Source organism: Enoplosus armatus, chromosome 1, assembly GCF_043641665.1.
Source record: "Enoplosus armatus isolate fEnoArm2 chromosome 1, fEnoArm2.hap1, whole genome shotgun sequence".
Classification (NCBI taxonomy): Eukaryota; Metazoa; Chordata; class Actinopteri; order Centrarchiformes; family Enoplosidae; genus Enoplosus; species Enoplosus armatus.
Window position 1 is genome coordinate 164,302 of NC_092180.1, and position 20,649 is coordinate 184,950.

The 20,649-nt window shown below is 42.5% G+C and overlaps 3 protein-coding genes across 3 annotated transcripts; 1 reads left to right on the forward strand and 2 right to left on the reverse strand.

Annotated features, from left to right (window-relative positions):
- Nucleotides 1-5,466: 5,466 nt before the first annotated feature.
- Nucleotides 5,467-8,554, forward strand: agrp (agouti related neuropeptide). Its single transcript, XM_070908786.1, has 3 exons — nt 5,467-5,605; nt 8,164-8,261; nt 8,363-8,554. The coding sequence occupies exons 1-3, from the start codon at nt 5,467-5,469 to the stop codon at nt 8,552-8,554; spliced, it is 429 nt and encodes a 142-aa protein (XP_070764887.1).
- A 4,554-nt stretch (nt 8,555-13,108) lies between these two features.
- LOC139284405 (chymotrypsin A-like) lies at nt 13,109-15,344 on the reverse strand. Its single transcript, XM_070904701.1, has 7 exons — nt 15,293-15,344; nt 14,442-14,545; nt 14,255-14,334; nt 14,093-14,171; nt 13,829-14,009; nt 13,347-13,480; nt 13,109-13,270 (listed from the first exon to the last, which is right to left on the reverse strand). The coding sequence occupies exons 1-7, from the start codon at nt 15,342-15,344 to the stop codon at nt 13,109-13,111; spliced, it is 792 nt and encodes a 263-aa protein (XP_070760802.1).
- Nucleotides 15,345-18,048: 2,704 nt separating this feature from the next.
- On the reverse strand, nt 18,049-20,291 carry LOC139284670 (chymotrypsin A-like). Its single transcript, XM_070905059.1, has 7 exons — nt 20,240-20,291; nt 19,376-19,479; nt 19,207-19,286; nt 19,045-19,123; nt 18,781-18,961; nt 18,299-18,432; nt 18,049-18,210 (listed from the first exon to the last, which is right to left on the reverse strand). Exons 1-7 carry the CDS (start codon nt 20,289-20,291, stop codon nt 18,049-18,051), a joined length of 792 nt encoding a protein of 263 aa, XP_070761160.1.
- Between the last annotated feature and the right edge of the window lie 358 nt (nt 20,292-20,649).

Sequence of the window (20,649 nt, forward strand, 5' to 3'; positions counted from 1 at the left end):
GTCAGTGTCAGCCTTCACCTGATTTCCGGTTCTCTGGGATCGAATTCTGTGTTAGATCGATTAGTGCTGTCTGTCTGTGTGTGTGTGTGTGTGTGTGTGTGTGTGTGTGTGTGAGAGAGAGAGAGAGAGAGAGAGAGAGAGAGAGCGAGAGAGAAAGAGAGAGAGAGCATCGATCAGTCAGGTGACGGTGACTCAGGGACGGACGGAGGGCGTGTCTCGTGTCTCACACGAGAATGTAAATAACAGAATTTAGAGCACAAGGTGACATCAATAAATTATCTCCCCCATCATACACATATATTATTAATATTATTCTTTTTAATAGACTAATTGAAGGAACTGGCGGGATTGCATTTAATCGTAATTGTACCTTGTATGATGTATGCTTGCATGTGGCAAATAAATTGATTGATTGATTGTTTCAGTTGTTTTAAGGGGCGATTAATAAAGTGTATAAACACACAGAGTCACTGCTGTTGGTTTCTGTTCACAGTTTATGAAAGTGAGACAGAACAGAAGATAATTCAGTTTTTGGCAGACGGAGCAGCTGATCATGACAGAGTGTTTACAGAGACATGATGAAGACTCTGCTGTCTCTGACTCTTCATTGTCACTGGCTGACATTCAGCCGACGTTCAGCCGACAGTTTGTCCTCTGAAAGAAGAGCTGCTGTTTGGACGACAGGTTTATTAAACATAGCGACCCTGTAAGAGAATTCAAAGTGACTCATTTTATACATTAACCTATAAAAACATTTCTATGGTGCAGTGTGTTAATGTGACCACTGGGGGGCACCAGAGTCTGAATGTAACAGAGGCCATTAGGGGTTTATGTCCGGGTCCACAGGCCGGGAACAGAGCGCACATATAATCTATTGTAAGAACACGTTCAAAACCAAACTTCTTTGGTGTGCCTTTATTAGTCTGATGGTTGCTGTTCTCAGACCAGTTAAGAGTGTTGGAAGTCTCTCACTGTTAAGACATCCTCAACCCTCTGCCAGATCTCACAGACTCAGCTGTTTCAGTTTAGACACCCGGTTCACCGGCACAATGAATCGGGTACCAGGTAGCAGACAGGTGTGAACCAATACACACCACACTGAACCCACACTGATGAACACTCATCCTAACATCACCTCACAGTATCCCACAATGCACTGTTGCTCTGCATCAGTCCAGCTGTTTGAGAGTTAAACGTTAAACGTTAAAGTTAATGACAAATTAAATTTTTTAGTTAATATTAATAATCTGTTCTTCTTAATGAGGTGATGAATCCGATACTGTCAACATAAATAAAAAAATATGTTCCATCCTTAAAAAAACAGAAACCTTCTGCCTCTAAACGCTCCTGGGGAGTTTAATGTCTTCATTACAGTTTTTTACAGCTAACTCATTTTTTCAGAACTCTTCACACAGTCGACACAACAGAAGTCAGCATGGCTAAACTATGGATCACTTTTCATTTCTTTCAAAATACATTCAGTGACCACATCTTTCAAATTCTATCAACTGTTTTCTCACTCAAACTCAACCACCACCAAACCTCTGTGTATTTACACTCCATTTTACACGTGTTTACGTACTATTGCCAATATACATTCAAAACCAAACAAAACACACAAAGAATTACTATCACTATACTATTATTATGGTTTGCTACATTCTGCAACAACCACATGATGACAAAGATGATAAAGAAACCAAAACACAGAAATTCCTAATTGGAACACTGAGCAAGGAGAGGGGGCACAGGTGAGGAAAGGGGGCAGGAGGTTGTAAAGATGGATTAGGGATCAGACACCAGAGCAATCCTGACGGGGGTTAATCTGACAGCCAGAAACAAAGAGTTTAATCTAAAGTTCCCCCTGAAGGTTCCTTCTCACTGCTGTCGAACTTCAGTCTGTTTGCTGTTCATTGATCACATTTCAACACATGAGCTGCTCAGATTCTTTTCAGTGTTTAGTCACTATATGTAAAATAAAGCCAACAAATATCTTTGACCCATGGCTGCAGCCTCACAGTAACACACATTTTCATAATTTGTTCTGTTAAATAGGGAATGGTCAAAAGTACAAAAATCTCTCTTCTTGTTCCTGATTACATTAAAAAACCTGCCGCAGAACCGGTTCAGCTGAGGTTTGAGTAAAGATCTGCATCACTCTGATCTTAAGTGTGTCAGAATATGACGTTAAAGAAGCAGCAAGTTTGAGTCAACCACTCAAAACAACCAAAATGTGTCCAACCTGAAAATGTGATCATTTATTCAGAGCTTTGTGTCTGCAGACTGCAGTGGAAGGATATATGTTTAAACAGACCTCAGGGGCAGAATGAGATGTTAAAGGAGAACAGGAACACATTCTTATTTTGTAAGAATTGGCACAAATGAATGTAAAGAGTTTAGTGTCTGTATGTCGACACGACTTTTCAGTTTTTCGAGTGCAAAAGGAAAATGTAAAACATTAAAATGAGGCTTCTTTTTACGACTGAGCTCAGATCAGTTGAAGTACCTCTGAAACAGATGTGGTTTAACTGGACTCATTCTAAACTGCAGCTAAGCTAGTCTGACATTTGTAATGAAACTGATCCTGGTTCAGTTTGTTAATTCAGCTTTTCACAATAAGAGCTGCTGTGTTTGTCTTCTCCACACTGATCTCCAGTGTTCATCTGCAACAACTCGCCTGTGAAATCCTACACAGTTACCACAGTAACAGCTCTGCCTGAAACAGGAAGTGGATGACAGTTGTTGTTGAGAGTCTGATCAGGACAAACATGTTTTATTAACAATCATTTCCTGCTGATGGACCATAATCAGTCGTCTCTGGGAATTCATGTGGAAGCAGCGCTCACCTGCCGACAGTCTGATTTGTGTTGAGTGCAGGGGTGATGTCATCAGCGTGTCACAGTTCAGAGAATCGGCGCCATGTTTGTAGATGGAGGACGAGGAGGACGAAGAGTTTAATGTAGCAGTAGATTGATGATAACAGAAGAAACATGAATGAAGAAGCTGATCTAATGTCCTCCAATCAAACAAGATCATCACTGAGATGAGTCAACATGTCACAGCTCATAATAACAACAGCTGTGGATGGACACAGAGGGATGACATTTAATAAAGACAAAACAAACAGAGAACAGGAGGTCATATCTCACCTGGATGAACTCTTTAACTCTGTTATTATTATCTTTATATTATTATTTCAGAACTCGTGAAGGCTCAAATAACACAAACTTTTATTTTTCATTTTGGAGTTATTGAGTGAAATTAAGAAATGTTTAATTTCTAAAAATGTGTTTTCAACACGACACATCCTGTGGTGTCCTGATGGTCTCTGGTGGTCTCTGGTAATATGTTGACTATGAAGCAGCATCCTCCGTTGCTGTCCCCTAACCCTCTTCTTCTTCTTCTTCTTCTTCTTCTTCTTCAACATAAGGCCTGGACGGTGAGCACCTGTGACTGGGTCTCCACCTCTTGGGGTCAGGCTCGACTGTAGAGACATGGACCATCATTTAGGTGGGGGAGGAGCATCTGCAGGTGGTGTCAGTGTCTGAGTCGGTGTCTGCCTCCAGCTGAGCTTTGCTATGTTGGAGTTTTCCTTTAAGATGAAGAAGAACAAGACCAAGACCAAGAACAAGGAGAACAAGAAGAAAAACAAGATAAAGTACAACAACAAGAACAAGAAAAAGAAGAAGAAGAAGAGAACAAAAAGAAGAAGGGGGGAGAGGAAGTACAAAAAGAAGACTAGGAAGAAGAACAAGAAGAAGTACAATAAGACCAAGAACAAGACAAAGACCAGAAAGACCAAATAATCTTCCATTCAGACTCAAGTGTTTGTTGCTCTTTACATTGTATTTGAAATTCTTTGAGGCTAATTAGTCATTTGTGATTGTGGGTTATATAAATAAAGAGTGCCATTGTAATTATAATTTGATGATGTCATTTATCAGCAACCCCCATATCCTCCATCAGGGTCCATCTAATGTTTCTCCACGAGGTCACAGAGTCTTTATGATAATCCCCCCCCACCCCCCATCCCAACCTGGTCATGTGACCTCCTTCCCCACCAGGAGCCTTTAAATTGCCTGTCATCCCCTCGAGAGAGAGAGAGACAACAAAGAGTCGCAACGAAAGGTGAGTCACCCCTCTCTCTCTCTCTCTCTGTGAGTCTGGGTCTCTTGCCCACTCTCCCTCTGATACAACTACATGCTCTGTGTAGTTTTGGTTTTAAGAGTTTATTAATAATAAGTGAGTATAAATGATAATTAATTCAATATAATTCTACTTTTATTGTCATTAAACTTTGCATACATTATGTTCAACTGTGTGTTCTGATGTGAGAATGAAATATTCTGTACAGATGATGACTATTATTATTATTGATGACAATAGAAGAAATTGAACTGATTATATGTTCTCCAATCAAACAGGCTCATTACTGAGACGTACTTTACTGTTCAAGTTTGTAACTTTGTCTGTCGATGAGATGAATGATTTCATTGGTATTTGGATTTCTTCAGTATCATTAATGAACAGCACGTTTTTTTTTTGTCTTTCCTTATCTTTGGACTTATTGTTGTATTGTTTGAAAATGAGAAAAAAAGATTTTGTTTTTATTGCATTATTTTTTTTGCAGATTAACAATATTGATCCAACTAGAAACACATAGAACCACATTCTCTCTTGTAACTCTTATAGTGTTCACATCCTTTACTCAAAGAAAAGCTTCAATACCATGAGTACTAATACTCTGTTTCAAGGAAAAGTCCTGCATTAGAAATGTTATTTTAGTATCAGTACAGAAGTATTATCAGTCAAAATTTCCTTAAAGTATCAAAGTCAAAGTACTCATTATCGAGCAGAATACTCCCTTTATCTGTTGTTGCTGCATTAACATGTCAGCAGTATTTTAATGTCATAGGATGAGATGGAGCTACTTAGTACCTACAAGTTTATATAGTATTTAAGATATGAATGCAGTGTAGTGGAGTGAAAAGTACTACAATTCCCTCTGAAATGTAGTGCAGTGTAAGTATAAAGTCACAGGAAACAGAAAAGTACCTATATATATATGTACAACGCAGCAGTTTTCTGTTAATGTTGCTGCTCTTCACATTCAGATCAGGTGACAAAGCCCTCAGACGTTCAGGTGGGCAGTTAATATGTTTACACATGCTTCTGTTCAGTCTGCTGTTACAGACTAGAGTAACAGTCTAATGTTTCCTGCTTGTATCATGTGTAAGAATGATCATTTGTCTGTTCAAAAACAGTTCATGTAACAACATTATCGACACTGAACTCTCTTCAATGTTCACTGTTCAAATAAGCTCAACCTTGTTTTTCGGTTTCCTCCTTTCAGAGGCTTTTGGTGGAGGAGCTAATAATTGTGGGAGTTGTGGTGCTGACTGTACTGCCGCAGCTCTTCTTCTTCTTCTTCTTCTTCTTCTTCTTCTTCTCCTCTCTGACAGCAGGATGTTTGGCTCTGTGCTGCTCTGTTGTTGGTCTTTCAGTCTGCTGCGTCTCTCTTCCTCTCTGGTTCATGGAAACATCCAGCTGGACGACGGTCCGGCCGCCAGCCGCCGTGCTGAAACCTCATACCTGTCTGACATCGGTCAGTAACACCTGTCCAATCAGAGAGCTCCAATCACTACCTCACCAGTCACCTGACACACTACAGCAGGGCTGAAAGGATTCATCCATCACTTAAATGACAGAAACAGATTTATAACACAACAACACACACACATGTTTGAATCAGGAGCAGGAACATAAACTGTAGCAGTTATTTCGACAAAATGAAATGTTTTCAACATGATATGCACAGAAACGTGTGAACCACAGTGGAAACTTTACGGAATGACATATAATGAAACAAACTAAATAGATGTATGTAGGTAGAATATGTGTGAACTGAAGTTGTGAGAAAACAGTAGGTTCGTACAAAAGATATGACTCTGAATTAAAACAATTCAATTCAGTTTATTTCAGCAGGATAATCCACAACACTGCTCTCCAGTGAGTCCTTGGTACATAGTTAGTTAGTGAGTTAGTTGTTCCATACACATACAATTCTGTCAAGACATCAATAAAATTAACCAACAACACGGTCACATTCCAACATTTTCAGGTATATAAGTAAAGTGAACTAAGACTCTCCTGTTGGTGCCTATAAACAGTGAACTAAGATAAATCGAGTTATGCCCACAATTAACTGAGACCACATGAGTCTGAGGACATCACATTACATACATGTGGTCCATCCTGTTTGGTTAGTCATATTGGGAGTGCACAGTTATCTAAGTGAGTAAGGGGAAGAGTGTTGTACATGGTGATGAGGACTTTCTTGTTTACAAATGCTTTTGTTCTGCTTATTGCACACAAACCAGCAAATACGTTATTGATAAAGTCAGTCTCATGCAGCTTCCGCTGTAGGAGTGGATCCAGAGTCACACATAAGCAAGAAGACCTGGTCGTAGGTATTAACCCCATCAATAATTGTCAAAGAGTTTCTGGTGCATCTAACTTCTTTAGAAAACCCAAAGACCAGGGATTTAGTTTTTTGGGACCTTTTATTAACTCTATACCACGAAACAGCTCTTTCCACATCTTCTGTAAGGACTTCCTGACAGTCCTCTGTCATTTTTGCTGAGTAGTAAAGAACTGCATCATCTGTGTACAGATGGATCATGCACTTTGTCAACCTTGTTGCAAGGTTATTAGTTTATATGTGGAACAGTAAATGTCCAAGTATACCTTGCTGTGGTACGCCATGACTGCATGGTGGAAGGACAGAACATTCCTTGTGGACAAGATTCAAACCACTGAATTGTTACAAAGTCAAATCAAAGCTTTTTTAGTTTCGCAAAATAAGATTTTGTGCTGAACCGAATCAAAAGCCTGTTTTAAGTCAATAAATAATGCAGCAGTGACATCCTGTCTATTTAAGGCTGATTTTATATCTTTAATGCAAGATATAACCAGTCTTCCCGGATCGTTGTTTCAGCTACAGTGGTAGTTCATGATTCAGGTCTTTCTCTCATGCTCTCTGTGTTTTTTGACTGTAACCTTGAGTCATTTTTGAAGCTAATCGCTGACTTTTTCCCTGTGCTCCATGATCATTACCCACCTGCCTGCTTGCCTGCTCTTCATCCACTTACCACCTTCTGTCCCCGGTCAGCTCACGGCACTCTCCCGCATTCATTCACCCCAGCTTCAGCCGTTCCTGCCATATCTCATCGCCCTCCTGCCCCCTGCCTCAGTCAACTACCTCCCCTCTCATTCCACCTCTATTCCCCTTTGCCCTTCTAAGGAATCCTCTTCTTTCATCTTATCCCCGAGTCCGTGTCTGCGTTTGGATCCACGCAGCTTAATCACAACAATCTATCTCTCCAGCGCCTTTCTGAAAAGTTCAGAGATTTTCAACTCGAAGCGCTCGGAGCGGCTGCGCAAAAAGGCAGAGCACTCTGAAAAAAGATGCTGGGTGCAACGTCTTTTCTGGCATACGGTCTCTCCTCATTGGGAACAATTGAAAAAAGACGCTGGCGCCCAGAAAAAAACGCTATGTGGATACAGGCCCTAAGAATGGTCATCTGCTTTGTGTATTGGTATCATTCCCAGTGACCATGGATTAAATATACATGTGTTAAAGGTTTTTACTAACAGGGACAGCATCTCTCAATAACCTTGGTGGGACTCTGTCAGGACCATAGCTGGTTTCAAACAGAAAGTCCCATCAATACCTTAGATTTTTAATGTACTTGTTTATTCAGTAACGCTGTGTGACGGTGACTGTATACTGCGTATACTTTGTACATGTTGAATTTTAATGCAGATGACGTTCAATTCCTTGGATTCCATAAATTGCAATGGGTTGACTGAGGGGACAAGTTGAGCTCACAGAGGGAAAAATAATTGTTGAACTTATCTGTACTTGCATTGTAGTTCTCTGAACAAGCTTCAAGCTTTTTATTTCTTAAGTTTTGTATCACATCTAGCTTATTCCTTTTGGATTTGAATGCACTTATTGTGAGTCACAACAAAAGCATCTGCCAAATAAATGTCATGTGATTTGGGGCGACTGCCAGTTCTTTTGGAATACAAATAGCAGATGGAGTGATGAAGGTGGAACAGGTAACACAGCAGGTCTGTTTTCTGTCTTGTGTCCTCCAGAGAGAAGCCACGGCCCCGATGCCGTGCATGACCCCGCCCTCCTACCTGTTGACTCAGTGGAGGATCACTTCCTGATGGACGCAGGGTCCTACGACGAGGTGGGTGTGGCTCATTTACTGTTTTAGTACATTCCATGATTGATGAAGTCGACTGCAGTAAATTGCTTCCTCTTTCTATATATTTTCTTCCTGTTTTCCAGGATGCATCAGCAGCCTTGCAGCTACAGGGTCGGGCCATGCGCTCACCTCGTCGCTGTATCCCCCACCAGCAGTCATGTCTGGGTTACCCACTGCCCTGCTGTGACCCCTGTGACACCTGCTACTGTCGCTTCTTCAACGCCATCTGCTACTGCCGCCGAGTCGGCCACACCTGTTCACCCAGGCACACCTGATGACGCACCTGACGCCGAGACGCCGCGAGGAGATGGTCAGACAGAAACACTGATGCTGCTGACAGGAAACATGTTGATGCTCTTTCTGTTGCATGTTGAATAAAATGTGCTCTTTGTGTAATAAACAACTAATTCCAAAAGACATGTTAACATACTTATTAATTCATTAAAAGAAACAGAGAAATGCGTTGGTAGGTATATTTTGACTTAGCTTAGTTAAAGTCAGCTGTAAGCTGTTTGCTTCCAATTTATATGCTAAGCTAGGCTAACACATCCTGTCTCTGTGGTTGAATATTCTTTCTTGCTTGTGAAGGTTCCTGACTGAGTGAAATGACCCTGAAGTATCTCAGTGGCAGCCATGATAGGAGCTGATGCTATGGAAAGCAGGTCCCCATTCTGAATTCTTATCTGAATTCTCAGAGTTTTTATCAGGTTTGGTCCTTAAAACAGACAAAGTCATTATCGTAGGTGATTTTAATATTCATGTGGACGTTGATAAGGATAGCCTTGGTACTGCATTTATCTCTTTATTGGATTCGATCGGCTTCTGTCAGAGGGAACAGAAACTCACTTACTGTTTTAATCACACTCTCGACCTGGTTCTGACATATGGACTTGAAATTGAACATCTAATTGTCTTTCCACAGAATCCTTTGTTATCGGACCATAACTTTTGAATTCCTATTATTGGACTACACGCCATTAGGCAAAAAAGTCTACACCAGATATCTATCTGATAGTGCTGTAGCTAAATTTAAGGAAGTGATTCCATCGGCATTTAATTCAATGCCATGTCTCAATACAACTGAGGACTCCTATGCTAACCTTCGTCCCTCTCAAATGGACAATCTTGTTGACAGTGCTGCAGGCTCAATGCGACTGACACTTGACTCTATTGCCCCTCTTAAAAGAAGATAATAAAACAAAGAAAGTCAGCTCCATGGTATAACACCCAAACACGCAAATTAAAGCAAACAGTGCAGAAACTTGAAAGGAAATGGCGCTCCACCAAACTGGAGGAATCACGTTTAATTTGGCAAGATAGTCTTAGAACGTATGGGAAGGCCCTCTGTGAAGCCAGAGCAGCCTATTACTCATCATTAATAGAAGAGAACAAGAACAGGTTTCTCTTCAGCACTGTAGCCAGGCTGACAGAGAGTCACAGCTCTATTGAGCCATGTATTCCTATAACCCTCAGCAGTAATGACATCATGAGCTTCTTTAATGATAAAATTCTAACTATTAGAGACAGAATTGATCACCTCCTGTCCTCAGGTGGTACCTTACCTTCAAACACAGAAATCTCAGAAACAGCTGTAAAACCTGATTATATTTAGTTTCCTTTTCTCAGAATCAGAATCAGAATCAGAAACTGTTTATTGCCAAGTAACATACATTACAAGGAATTTGCTGTGGTCTGAAGGTGCTATTGTTTTGATAACAAATAAGTAGAATATAAAAGCTAAAATAACAATAAGAATAAAAATAAAAATAAGATAAGATAAATAAATAACAACAGTGCAGTGACCAGAATAAAGTAAAGTGTCCAGATAAAGTGTCCAGTAGGGGGTGAGTGCGTTAATGTAACGCAGTGGGGACAGGGGTGATGTACGTTAATATAACGTATAGCTTGTGGTTGTGTTCGGGGGGGTGTCAGTGAGAGTTTGTCAGGTTGACTGCAGAGGGGAAGAAACTGTTTTTGTGGCGGGAGGTTTTGGTCCTGATGGACCGCAGCCTCCTGCCAGAGGGGAGGGGGTCGAACAGATGGTGTCCGGGGTGGGAGGGGTCGGCAGCGATCTTCCTGGCTCTCCTCAGGGTCCTGGAGGAGTACAGGTCCTGAAGAGATGGGAGGTTGCAGCCAATCACCCTCTCTGCAGAGCGGATGATACGCTGCAGTCTGCGTCTGTCCTTGGTGGAGGCAGCAGCGTACCAGACGGTGATGGAGGAGGTGAGGATGGACTCTATGATGGCAGTGTAGAAGTGAACCAGCATTTTTTGTGGCAGGTTAAACTTCCTCAGCTGCCTCAGGAAGTACATCCTCTGTTGGGCTTTCTTGATGAGGGAGCTGATGTTCAGCTCCCACCGGAGGTCCTGGCTGATGATGGAGCCCAGGAAACGGAAGGACTCCACAGTGTCCACTGGAGAGTCACACAGGGTGATGGGGGCGGGTGGGGCTGCGCTCTTCCTAAAGTCAACAACCATCTCCACTGTCTTTGAAGCGTTTAGCTCCAGGTTGTTGCTGTTGCACCAGGTCACCAGGTGGTCAATCTCCCACCTGTAGGCAGACTCATCCTCTCCAGAGATGAGTCCGATGAGGGTGGTGTCGTCCGCGAACTTCAGGAGCTTGACGGACTGGTGACTGGAGGTGCAGCTGTTGGTGTACAGGGAGAAGAGTAGTGGAGAAAGAACGCAGCCTTGAGGGGAGCCGGTGCTGATCGTCCGCGAGTCTGAGACGTGTTTCCCCAGCTTCACGTGCTGCTTCCTGTCAGACAGGAAATCTGTGATCCACCTGCAGGTGGGGTCAGGCACGTTGAGCTGGGAGAGCTTGTCCTGAAGAAGAGCCGGGACGATGGTGTTGAAGGCAGAGCTGAAGTCCACAAACAGGATCCTTCTCCCATTGACCTTCACCAAATTACTAAAACCATCTCTTCATCTAAACCATCAACTTGTCTCTTAGACCTCATCCCAACCTGGCTGCTTAAAGAGGTTTTACCTTTAGTCAGCACTTGTTTACTAGACATGATCAATCTGTCTTTATTAACAGGCTACGTACCACAGTCCTTTAAAGTAGCTGTAATTAAACCTCTTCTTAAAAAGCCCACTCTTGATCCAGAGATTTTAGCCAACTATAGACCTATATCTAACCTTCCCTTTCTCTCCAAGATTCTTGAGAAAGCATTCGCCAACCAGCTGTGTGATTTTCTACATGACAATAAGTTGCTTGAGGACTTTCAGTCAGGTTTCAGAGCTCATCATAGCACAGAGACAGCACTGGTGAAAGTTACAAATGACCTTCTAACTGCATCAGACAAGGGACTTGTCTCTATACTTGTTTTGTTAGACCTTAGTGCTGCATTCGACACCATTGACCATCATGTCCTTTTACAGAGACTGGAACATTTAATTGGCATCAAAGGAACCGCACTAAGCTGGTTTAAGTCGTATTTATCAGATCTATCTCAGTTTGTACACGTTAACGATGAATCCTCCATGTACGCCAAAGTCAGTCATGGAGTTCCACAAGGTTCTGTACTTGGACCAATACTATTCACCTTATATATGCTTCCTTTAGGAGATATTATTAGAAAACACTCCATACATTTTCATTGCTATGCGAATGATACCCAGCTATATTTATCGATCAAGCCAGAAGAACCTCATCAGTTAGCCAAGCTCCAAGCATGCCTTAAGGACATAAAGACCTGGATGACCTGTAATTATCTGATGTTGAACTCGGACAAGGCAGAAGTTATTGTTCTTGGCCCTGAACACCTCAGAAACACAGTATCTAAGGATATTGTTACCCTAGATGGCATTGCCCTGGCCTCCAGTGCCACCATGAGGAATCTCAGAGTAGTCTTTGATCAGGACATGTCTTTTAACTCCCATGTAAAACAAACTTCAAGGACTGCCTTCTTTCACCTCCGTAACAAAAATCAGGAAGATCCTGTCTCAAACAGATGCAGAAAAATTAGTCCATGCATTTGTCATGTCTTGGCTGGACTATTGCAATTCCTTATTATCAGGCTGTCCCAATAAGTCCCCGAGGACTCTCCAGCTCTCTGCCTGTCTGTCTGTCTGTCTGTCTGTCGTTCTGTCTATCTGTGTCTCTACGTCTATCTCTCTCTCTGTCTCTTTCTGTCTATCTGTCTCTCCCCCTCTCTCCTTCTCCCTTCCTCTCTATGTCTCTCTCTCTCTCTCTCTCAAACCCAACTGGTCAAAGCAGACGACCTCCCACCTAGAGTCTGGTTCTGCTCGAGGGTTTCTGCCCCTTTAAAGGAAGTTTTTCCTTGCCACTATTGCCAAAGTGCTTGCTCATGATGGGATCTGTTGGTCTCTGTAATAACATTATAAAGAGTCGGTCTAGACCTGCTCTATTTATAAAGTGCCATGAGATGACTTTTGTTGTGATTTGGCGCTATATAAATAAAATTGAATTGAATTGAATTGAAAGGTGCTTCACTGCGTCCATATTTATGTCCTTTAGCAGAGGCTACACTGGACCATCCTTTACCAAAGGAAAGGAGATAATTCCATCCCACAATTCCTTGCGGCTGCAACATTTAAAGCGCTGTTGCATAATTATGCAATTGTCTTTTCCTGAGTCCTGATGAATTCTCCTTCACATTTATCCTCGACCTCAATGGAAAACCCCACTCTATACTGAACACACTGTTCAGGCTGATATCCGTCTGGACCTCTCACTTACAGAGAGGATTTCACAAAAGTATTTCTTTACATTCAGGACGAACAAATGACGACAACAGATCAGTTTTAGAGTTTGTGTTTTATTGATGATCAGGTTGTAACTGAAAGCTGTCGTGTGTGACATGCTCAGTTGGCAGCGATGGTCTGATCCATCCAGGCGCGGAGTTCGGTGACGCGGGCGTACACGCCAGGCATTGTGGGAGTGCAGGTTCCACTGCCCCAGGACACGATGCCGACCAGAGTCCAGACTCCAGCCTTCTGACAGACCAAAGGACCGCCAGAGTCACCCTGAAAAAACAACAAATAAATAAACAGCAAAACCACAACAACACTTTTACATCTGTTTTACGTCTGCACCACCCACCATGCAGGAGGAGGCTCCGGAGGCTCCAGCGCAGATCATCAGGTCGCTGATCTTGTTACCCCAGTAACGACGGCACTGCTCATTGGTCAGCAGGGGCAGGGCGGCCTGCTGCAGCAGGGCCGGGGTGTCGGGAGCTGCAACACACAAACACATCACACTTCAAATATCACTGATAAACATTGATACTAACACACAGTCTGAGCTGTAGGTCTACATGCTGTATACTGCCCCAGTGGTGAAAGTATTTCATGATTCCTCTGTTTAAACTCCTCAAGTGTTTTGATTTGTAAACATGTCAGTGTGAAAGATATCCTCTGAGGTATGATGAGATACTTTTAAGAGACTATCTCAGTGTCTGGAGTTGGATTTGTCATGCTTCCCCTGCCCCTAATCATCACTGTTAAACCGTCTGACTGCTTCTTCTCTCTACATGCCCCGCCCCTGCTCTCCTCTGATTGGCCAGCTGATGCAGGTGCCCTCACCGTTGTGGCGGGTCAGACCCCAGCCGCTGGTCACACACTTCATGCCTCCGGGGAAGTTATCTCCGGTCTCGGCCACACACACCGGGGAAACACGCATGTTCATCTGGGCGGGGCTGGCCAGCTTGATGAGCAGGATATCGTTGTTGATGGTGAAGCCGTTGTAGCGGGGGTGCTTGAACACCTGACAGGAAATTACATCATTATGACCAGTGAACACACAGGAGGACACCGTGATGAGATGGAAAGCTGACATTTGTCACCCACCTTGCCGACCTTCATGACCTGGATGTCCTCAGCGTTGGAGGAGCGGTCGTGTTCTCCGAGGATCACACGGTGGGACGTCCTGCAGGGAAAAGGACAGAAACATGAGGTGGCCATCTTGTGAAAAGTAAAATGTGAAAAAGCCAACTGGTTGAAGGTGTTTACCTGACGTTGCAGTGAGCGGCTGTCACCACCCAGTTCTCATTGATGAGAGAGCCGCCGCAGAAGTGGAAGCCAGTGTAATCCTGAAAAAACAACAACAAGAGTGAGACCACATTTATTAACACAACCTGTGTGTGTGTGTGTGTGTGTGTGTGTGTGCGTGTGTGTGTGTGTGTGTGTGTGTGTTTACCTGCAGGGACACCTGCCAGGGCCAGGAGTGAGGCACCGCCTCCTCACCGTTCACAATACGAGCGTAACCGGTGATGACGGGAGGGATGGCAGGAGAGCCACAACCTGGTGACATCATCAGGACATCATTAACATCAACAACAACAACATGAATGTGACAGTTCATTCTTGACATTTGGGAACAATGTTTGTCACAAAATAATCTAAGCTTTCCACACACGGTTGAAAAGCTCCAACAAAAGGTTGTAAATGAACCTTTGAGGTTTGATTATTTATTAACAGAGCAACACAGTGACACAGCACGAGTCCCATTTTCAGTGATGACGACGTAAATAAAAGCAATACATTAGTTTTAATACCAAAACTAAAACGCAGGCAAATGTTAATGTTCAGTTATTTTGATTGAAGTCGACATTTATCCCACAGTAAATTGTCTTTCTATTATTGTGTGGCCACTTTTGCATATTTATTTTTAGTGGTGGAAGTTTAGCTTTAAAGATTATTATGTATTTTGATGTCAAATGTAATAATTTAAGAATGATCCCTTATTACTATATTGTATTGTTAACTGAAAGCTTCTTTTGAGGCCTGAAGGAGGCACCCTGTTGCACAAACACCAGCTTATTCAGTCATCATGAGCTGAATGAATCAAAAACCTATAAAAACATTGGCGTTCACTGTCCCTGACTGCAGCTACAGTGTCTATGCTGGTTGTTAAATAAACCCATACATAAATAGTAGTTGACTGTTGAGAAACAATCTGCAGCTGTAGCTCAGGCAGGACCTTCTCTTCTTTACCCAGCATGCTTCATTCCCTCAGCTGTTACTCTGATGTTGAAGAGTTTGTCTCACCGTAGGCGGCGCCGGCGAAGGCAAGGCAGGAGAGGATCCACAGGAAGGCCATGGCTCGATCATGTTGGTTCTGTCTGAGCAAGGAGCTTTTATACAGCCAGGGAGCGGCGTGATTGGACGGGACAGGACGGGACAGGAGGGCACATCTTATCAGAGATGGTGGGAGTCTGAACAGGTGGAGCTGACAGAGAGTTTTCCACCTTAGGAGGCAGGAACATGAAGGTTGGAGATGTGTGAATGAGTCTAACATGTTGGGTTATCAGAGTCCAGGAAACTCAGTTCAAACTCATTGGATTTTATTTTACATTCTGGTAGAGATCCACAAAGTTTACAAAGTAAAGCTGCAACTAAGGATTATTTTCACTATTGATTCATCTCTTTATTGTTTTCTCAACTAATGAATTGGTCCATGTAATATGGAAATGTGTCTTCCTCAGTTTCTGAGTCCAAAGTGATGTCTTCAGGTGTCAAACAGAAAACACTTTAATGATTAATCAACTCGTTATCAGTTGTCAATCAGCTAATCAGTGAATTGACTAATTATTTCAACCTTATTCCAAAGATCAGAGATCTGTCAGGTTGAATTTTGTGTCAGAAATGACGACACAAACCACAGAGTTCATAAAAAACATGTGTTTCATAGCATTAAAATGCTCCATTAGATGACATATGATAATACCACATCAGGGGCGCTGTCAGTGATTTTGGGCCCCATGAAAGATGTCACATTGGGCCCCAACACCCCACCACCACAGGCTACACCAACCCTGCACAATTGCTGTAACCACACCTCCAGAACCCAATCAAACCATTCAAAGCCTTAGATAACTCTACCTTTGCAGGCTTGCAACTCTCTTGTAGTCCAAAACTTACTGTGCTATATTTCCTGACAGTGAGCTGTGAAAACATAACCCTGTGCAGACATGCAACATTCTGCATAAAGTGGAATTCACTATCTGATGTAAGACCTCTTCAATTTAAATAAATTAACATTATCTTTTATAGAATTATATAACAAACAAAACTAGAAAAGACAATTTCTGAAGAAATTGCAGTGTGAATGCTGAATGTTAAAAAGCTGACACTGAACTGATTGCTGGCTTTATGAAGAAGCAGCTGAATGAGTATGAAGAGTTGGAAAAATGGAAAATGGTCTAAATACAATGAATAGGGTTTAAAAGTTGAATAAACCTCATATTACGTTAAAAAAGTGGAACATTTTATGGTTTGAATGGAGTTTCTTCCTAAAAGTATGAATAAAGTGTTGAGACTTGAAAAATGGCTGACACAGTGTGAGTATGTCTTAGTACATGTATGTTTGTGTGTCAAACTCCACTAACTAGCTGACCTCAATCAGCTGTGTCCCCCCAGATGCCTTCAAAGGTTGCCATGGTGATGGTAACTGCTTTGAGACTCTTGCCTCAGACTGAGCTGATTAGATATAGATATATGTAGATATATATATCTATATATATCTATATCTATATAGATATATATAGATATAGATATAGATAGATAGATAGATAGATAGATAGATATCCGGCTCTTAACCAAGTCTTCCCAGATCGTTGTTTCAGCTGTACAGCGGTAGTTCATGATTCAGGTCTCTCTCTCATGCTCTCTGTGTTTTTCCATTCATTTCACACTGTTGTTACCATAGCTGGTTTCAAACAGAAAGTCCCATCAATGCCTTAGATTTTTAATGCACTTGTTTATTGTGTAACGCTGTGTGATAGTGATTGTATACTTTATAAACTGTGTAGATGTTGATTGGAGAGCAGTTTTTCATTGTGTGAAAACAAACTGGTGGAATTTTAATGCAGATGACATAACATTCCTTGAATACCATAAATTGCAATGGGTTGACTGAGGGGACAAGCTGAGCTCACAGAGGGAAAAATAATTGTTGAACTTATTTGTACTTGCATTATAGTTCTCTGAACAAGCTTTTAGCTTTTATTTCTTTTAAGTTTTTTTTTTTATCACATCTTAATCCTCTTGACTTTGAATGCAGTTGCTACTGACAGGAAACATGTTGATGCTCTTTCCGTTCCATATCAGATAAAACGTGTGTTGGCTCTTTGTAAGGAAAATATATTTTCAGTTGTCAGTTTAATGTGTTTTGTGTCAGTAATTCTAAAAGCCAACATGTTAACATGCTTATCAATTCATTCATTCATTCATTCATTAAAAAAAGACAGAGAAATGCGTTGGTAGGTATATTTTGACTTAGCTGTTTACCCGTGCGTCCAATTTATATGCTAAGCTAGGCTAACACATCCTGTCTCTGTGGTTGAATAGTCTTTTTTGCTTGTGAAGTTTCCTGACTGAGTGAAATGACCCTGAAGTATCTCAGTGGCAGCCATGATAGGAGCTGATGCTAAGGAAAGGTGCTTCACTGCATCCATACTTATGTCCTTTCGCAGAGGCTACACTGGACCATCCTTTACCAAAGGAAAGGAGATAATTCCATCCCACAATTCCTTGCGGCTGCAACATTTAAAGCGCTGTTGCATAATTATGCAGTTGTCTTTTCCCGAGTCCTGATGAATTCTCCTTCACATTTATCCTCGACCTCGATGGAAAACCCCACTCTATACTGAACATACTGTTCAGGCTGATATCCGTCACAGAGAGGATTTCACAAAAGTATTTCTTTACATTCAGGACGAACAAATGACAACGACAGATCAGTTTTAGAGTTTGTGTTTTATTGATGATAAGGTTGTAACTGAAAGCTGTCATGTGTGACATGCTCAGTTGGCAGCGATGGTCTGATCCATCCAGGCGCGGAGTTCGGTGACGCGGGCGTACACGCCGGGCATTGTGGGAGTGCAGGTTCCGCTGCCCCAGGACACGATGCCGACCAGAGTCCAGACTCCAGCCTTCTGGCAGACCAAAGGACCGCCAGAGTCACCCTGAAAAAACAACAAATAAACAAACAAATAAATAAACAGCAAAACCACAACAACACTTTTACATCTGTTTTACGTCTGCACCACCCACCATGCAGGAGGAGGCTCCGGAGGCTCCGGCGCAGATCATCAGGTCGCTGATCTTGTTACCCCAGTAACGACGGCACTGCTCATTGGTCAGCAGGGGCAGGGCGGCCTGCTGCAGCAGGGCCGGGGTGTCGGGAGCTACAACACACAAACATATCACACTTCAAATATCACTGATAAACATTGATACTAACACACAGTCTGAGCTGTAGGTCTACATGCTGTATACTGCCCCAGTGGTGAAAGTATTTCATGATTCCTCTGTTTAAACTCCTCAAGTGTTTTGATTTGTAAACATGTCAGTGTGAAAGATATCCTCTGAGGTATGATGAAATACTTTTAAGAGACTATCTCTGTGTCTGGAGTTGGATTTTTCATGCTTCCCCTGCCCCTAATCATCACTGTTAAACCGTCTGACTGCTTCTTCTCTCTACATGCCCCGCCCCTGCTCTCCTCTGATTGGCCAGCTGATGCAGGTGCCCTCACCGTTGTGGCGGGTCAGACCCCAGCCGCTGGTCACACACTTCATGCCTCCGGGGAAGTTATCTCCGGTCTCGGCCACACACACCGGGGAAACACGCATGTTCATCTGGGCGGGGCTGGCCAGCTTGATGAGCAGGATATCGTTGTTGATGGTGAAGCCGTTGTAGCGGGGGTGCTTGAACACCTGACAGGAAATTACATCATTATGACCAGTGAACACACAGGAGGACACCGTGATGAGATGGAAAGCTGACATTTGTCACCCACCTTGCCGACCTTCATGACCTGGATGTCCTCAGCGTTGGAGGAGCGGTCGTGTTCTCCGAGGATCACACGGTGGGACGTCCTGCAGGGAAAAGGACAGAAACATGAGGCGGCCATCTTGTGAAAAGTAAAATGTGAAAAAGCCAACTGGTTGAAGGTGTTTACCTGACGTTGCAGTGAGCGGCTGTCACCACCCAGTTCTCATTGATGAGAGAGCCGCCGCAGAAGTGGAAGCCAGTGTAATCCTGAAAAAACAACAACAAGAGTGAGACCACATTTATTAACACAACCTGTGTGTGTGTGTGTGTGTGTGTGTGTGTGTGTGTGTGTTTACCTGCAGGGACACCTGCCAGGGCCAGGAGTGAGGCACCGCCTCCTCACCGTTCACAATACGAGCGTAACCGGTGATGATTGGAGGGATGGCAGGAGAGCCACAACCTGGTGACATCATCAGGACATCATTAACATCAACAACAACAACATGAATGTGACAGTTCATTCTTGACATTTGGAAACAATGTTTGTCACAAAATAATCTAAGGTCCACTTACTAGCTTTCCACACACGGTTGAAAAGCTCCAACAAAAGGCTGTAAATGAACCTTCGAGGTTTGATTATTTGTTAACAGAGCCACACAGTGACACAGCACGAGTCCCATTTTCAGTGATGACGACGTAAATAAAAGCAATACATTAGTTTTAATACCAAAACTAAAACGCAGGCAAATGTTAATGTTCAGTTATTTTGATTGAAGTCGACATTTATCCCACAGTAAATTGTCTTTCTATTATTGTGTGGCCACTTTTGCATATTTATTTTTAGTGGTGGAAGTTTAGCTTTAAAGATTATTATGTATTTTGATGTCAAATGTAATAATTTAAGAATGATCCCTTATTACTATATTGTATTGTTAACTGAAAGCTTCTTTTGAGGCCTGAAGGAGGCACCCTGTTGCACAAACACCAGCTTATTCAGTCATCATGAGCTGAATGAATCAAAAACCTATAAAAACATTGGCGTTCACTGTCCCTGACTGCAGCTACAGTGTCTATGCTGGTTGTTAAATAAACCCATACATAAATAGTAGTTGACTGTTGAGAAACAATCTGCAGCTGTAGCTCAGGCAGGACCTTCTCTTCTTTACCCAGCATGCTTCATTCCCTCAGCTGTTACTCTGATGTTGAAGAGTTTGTCTCACCGTAGGCGGCGCCGGCGAAGGCAAGGCAGGAGAGGATCCACAGGAAGGCCATGGCTCGATCATGTTGGTTCTGTCTGAGCAAGAAGCTTTTATACAGCCAGGGAGCGGCGTGATTGGACGGGACAGGAGGGCACATCTTATCAGAGATGGTGGGAGTCTGAACAGGTGGAGCTGACAGAGAGTTTTCCACCTTAGGAGGCAGGAACATGAAGGTTGGAGATGTGTGAATGAGTCTAACATGTTGGGTACCAGAGTCCAGGAAACTCAGTTCAAACTCATTGGATTTTATTTTACATTCTGGTAGAGATCAACAAAGTTTACAAAGTAAAGCTGCAACTAAGGATTATTTTCACTATTGATTCATCTCTTTATTGTTTTCTCAACTAATCGATTGGTCCATATAATATGGA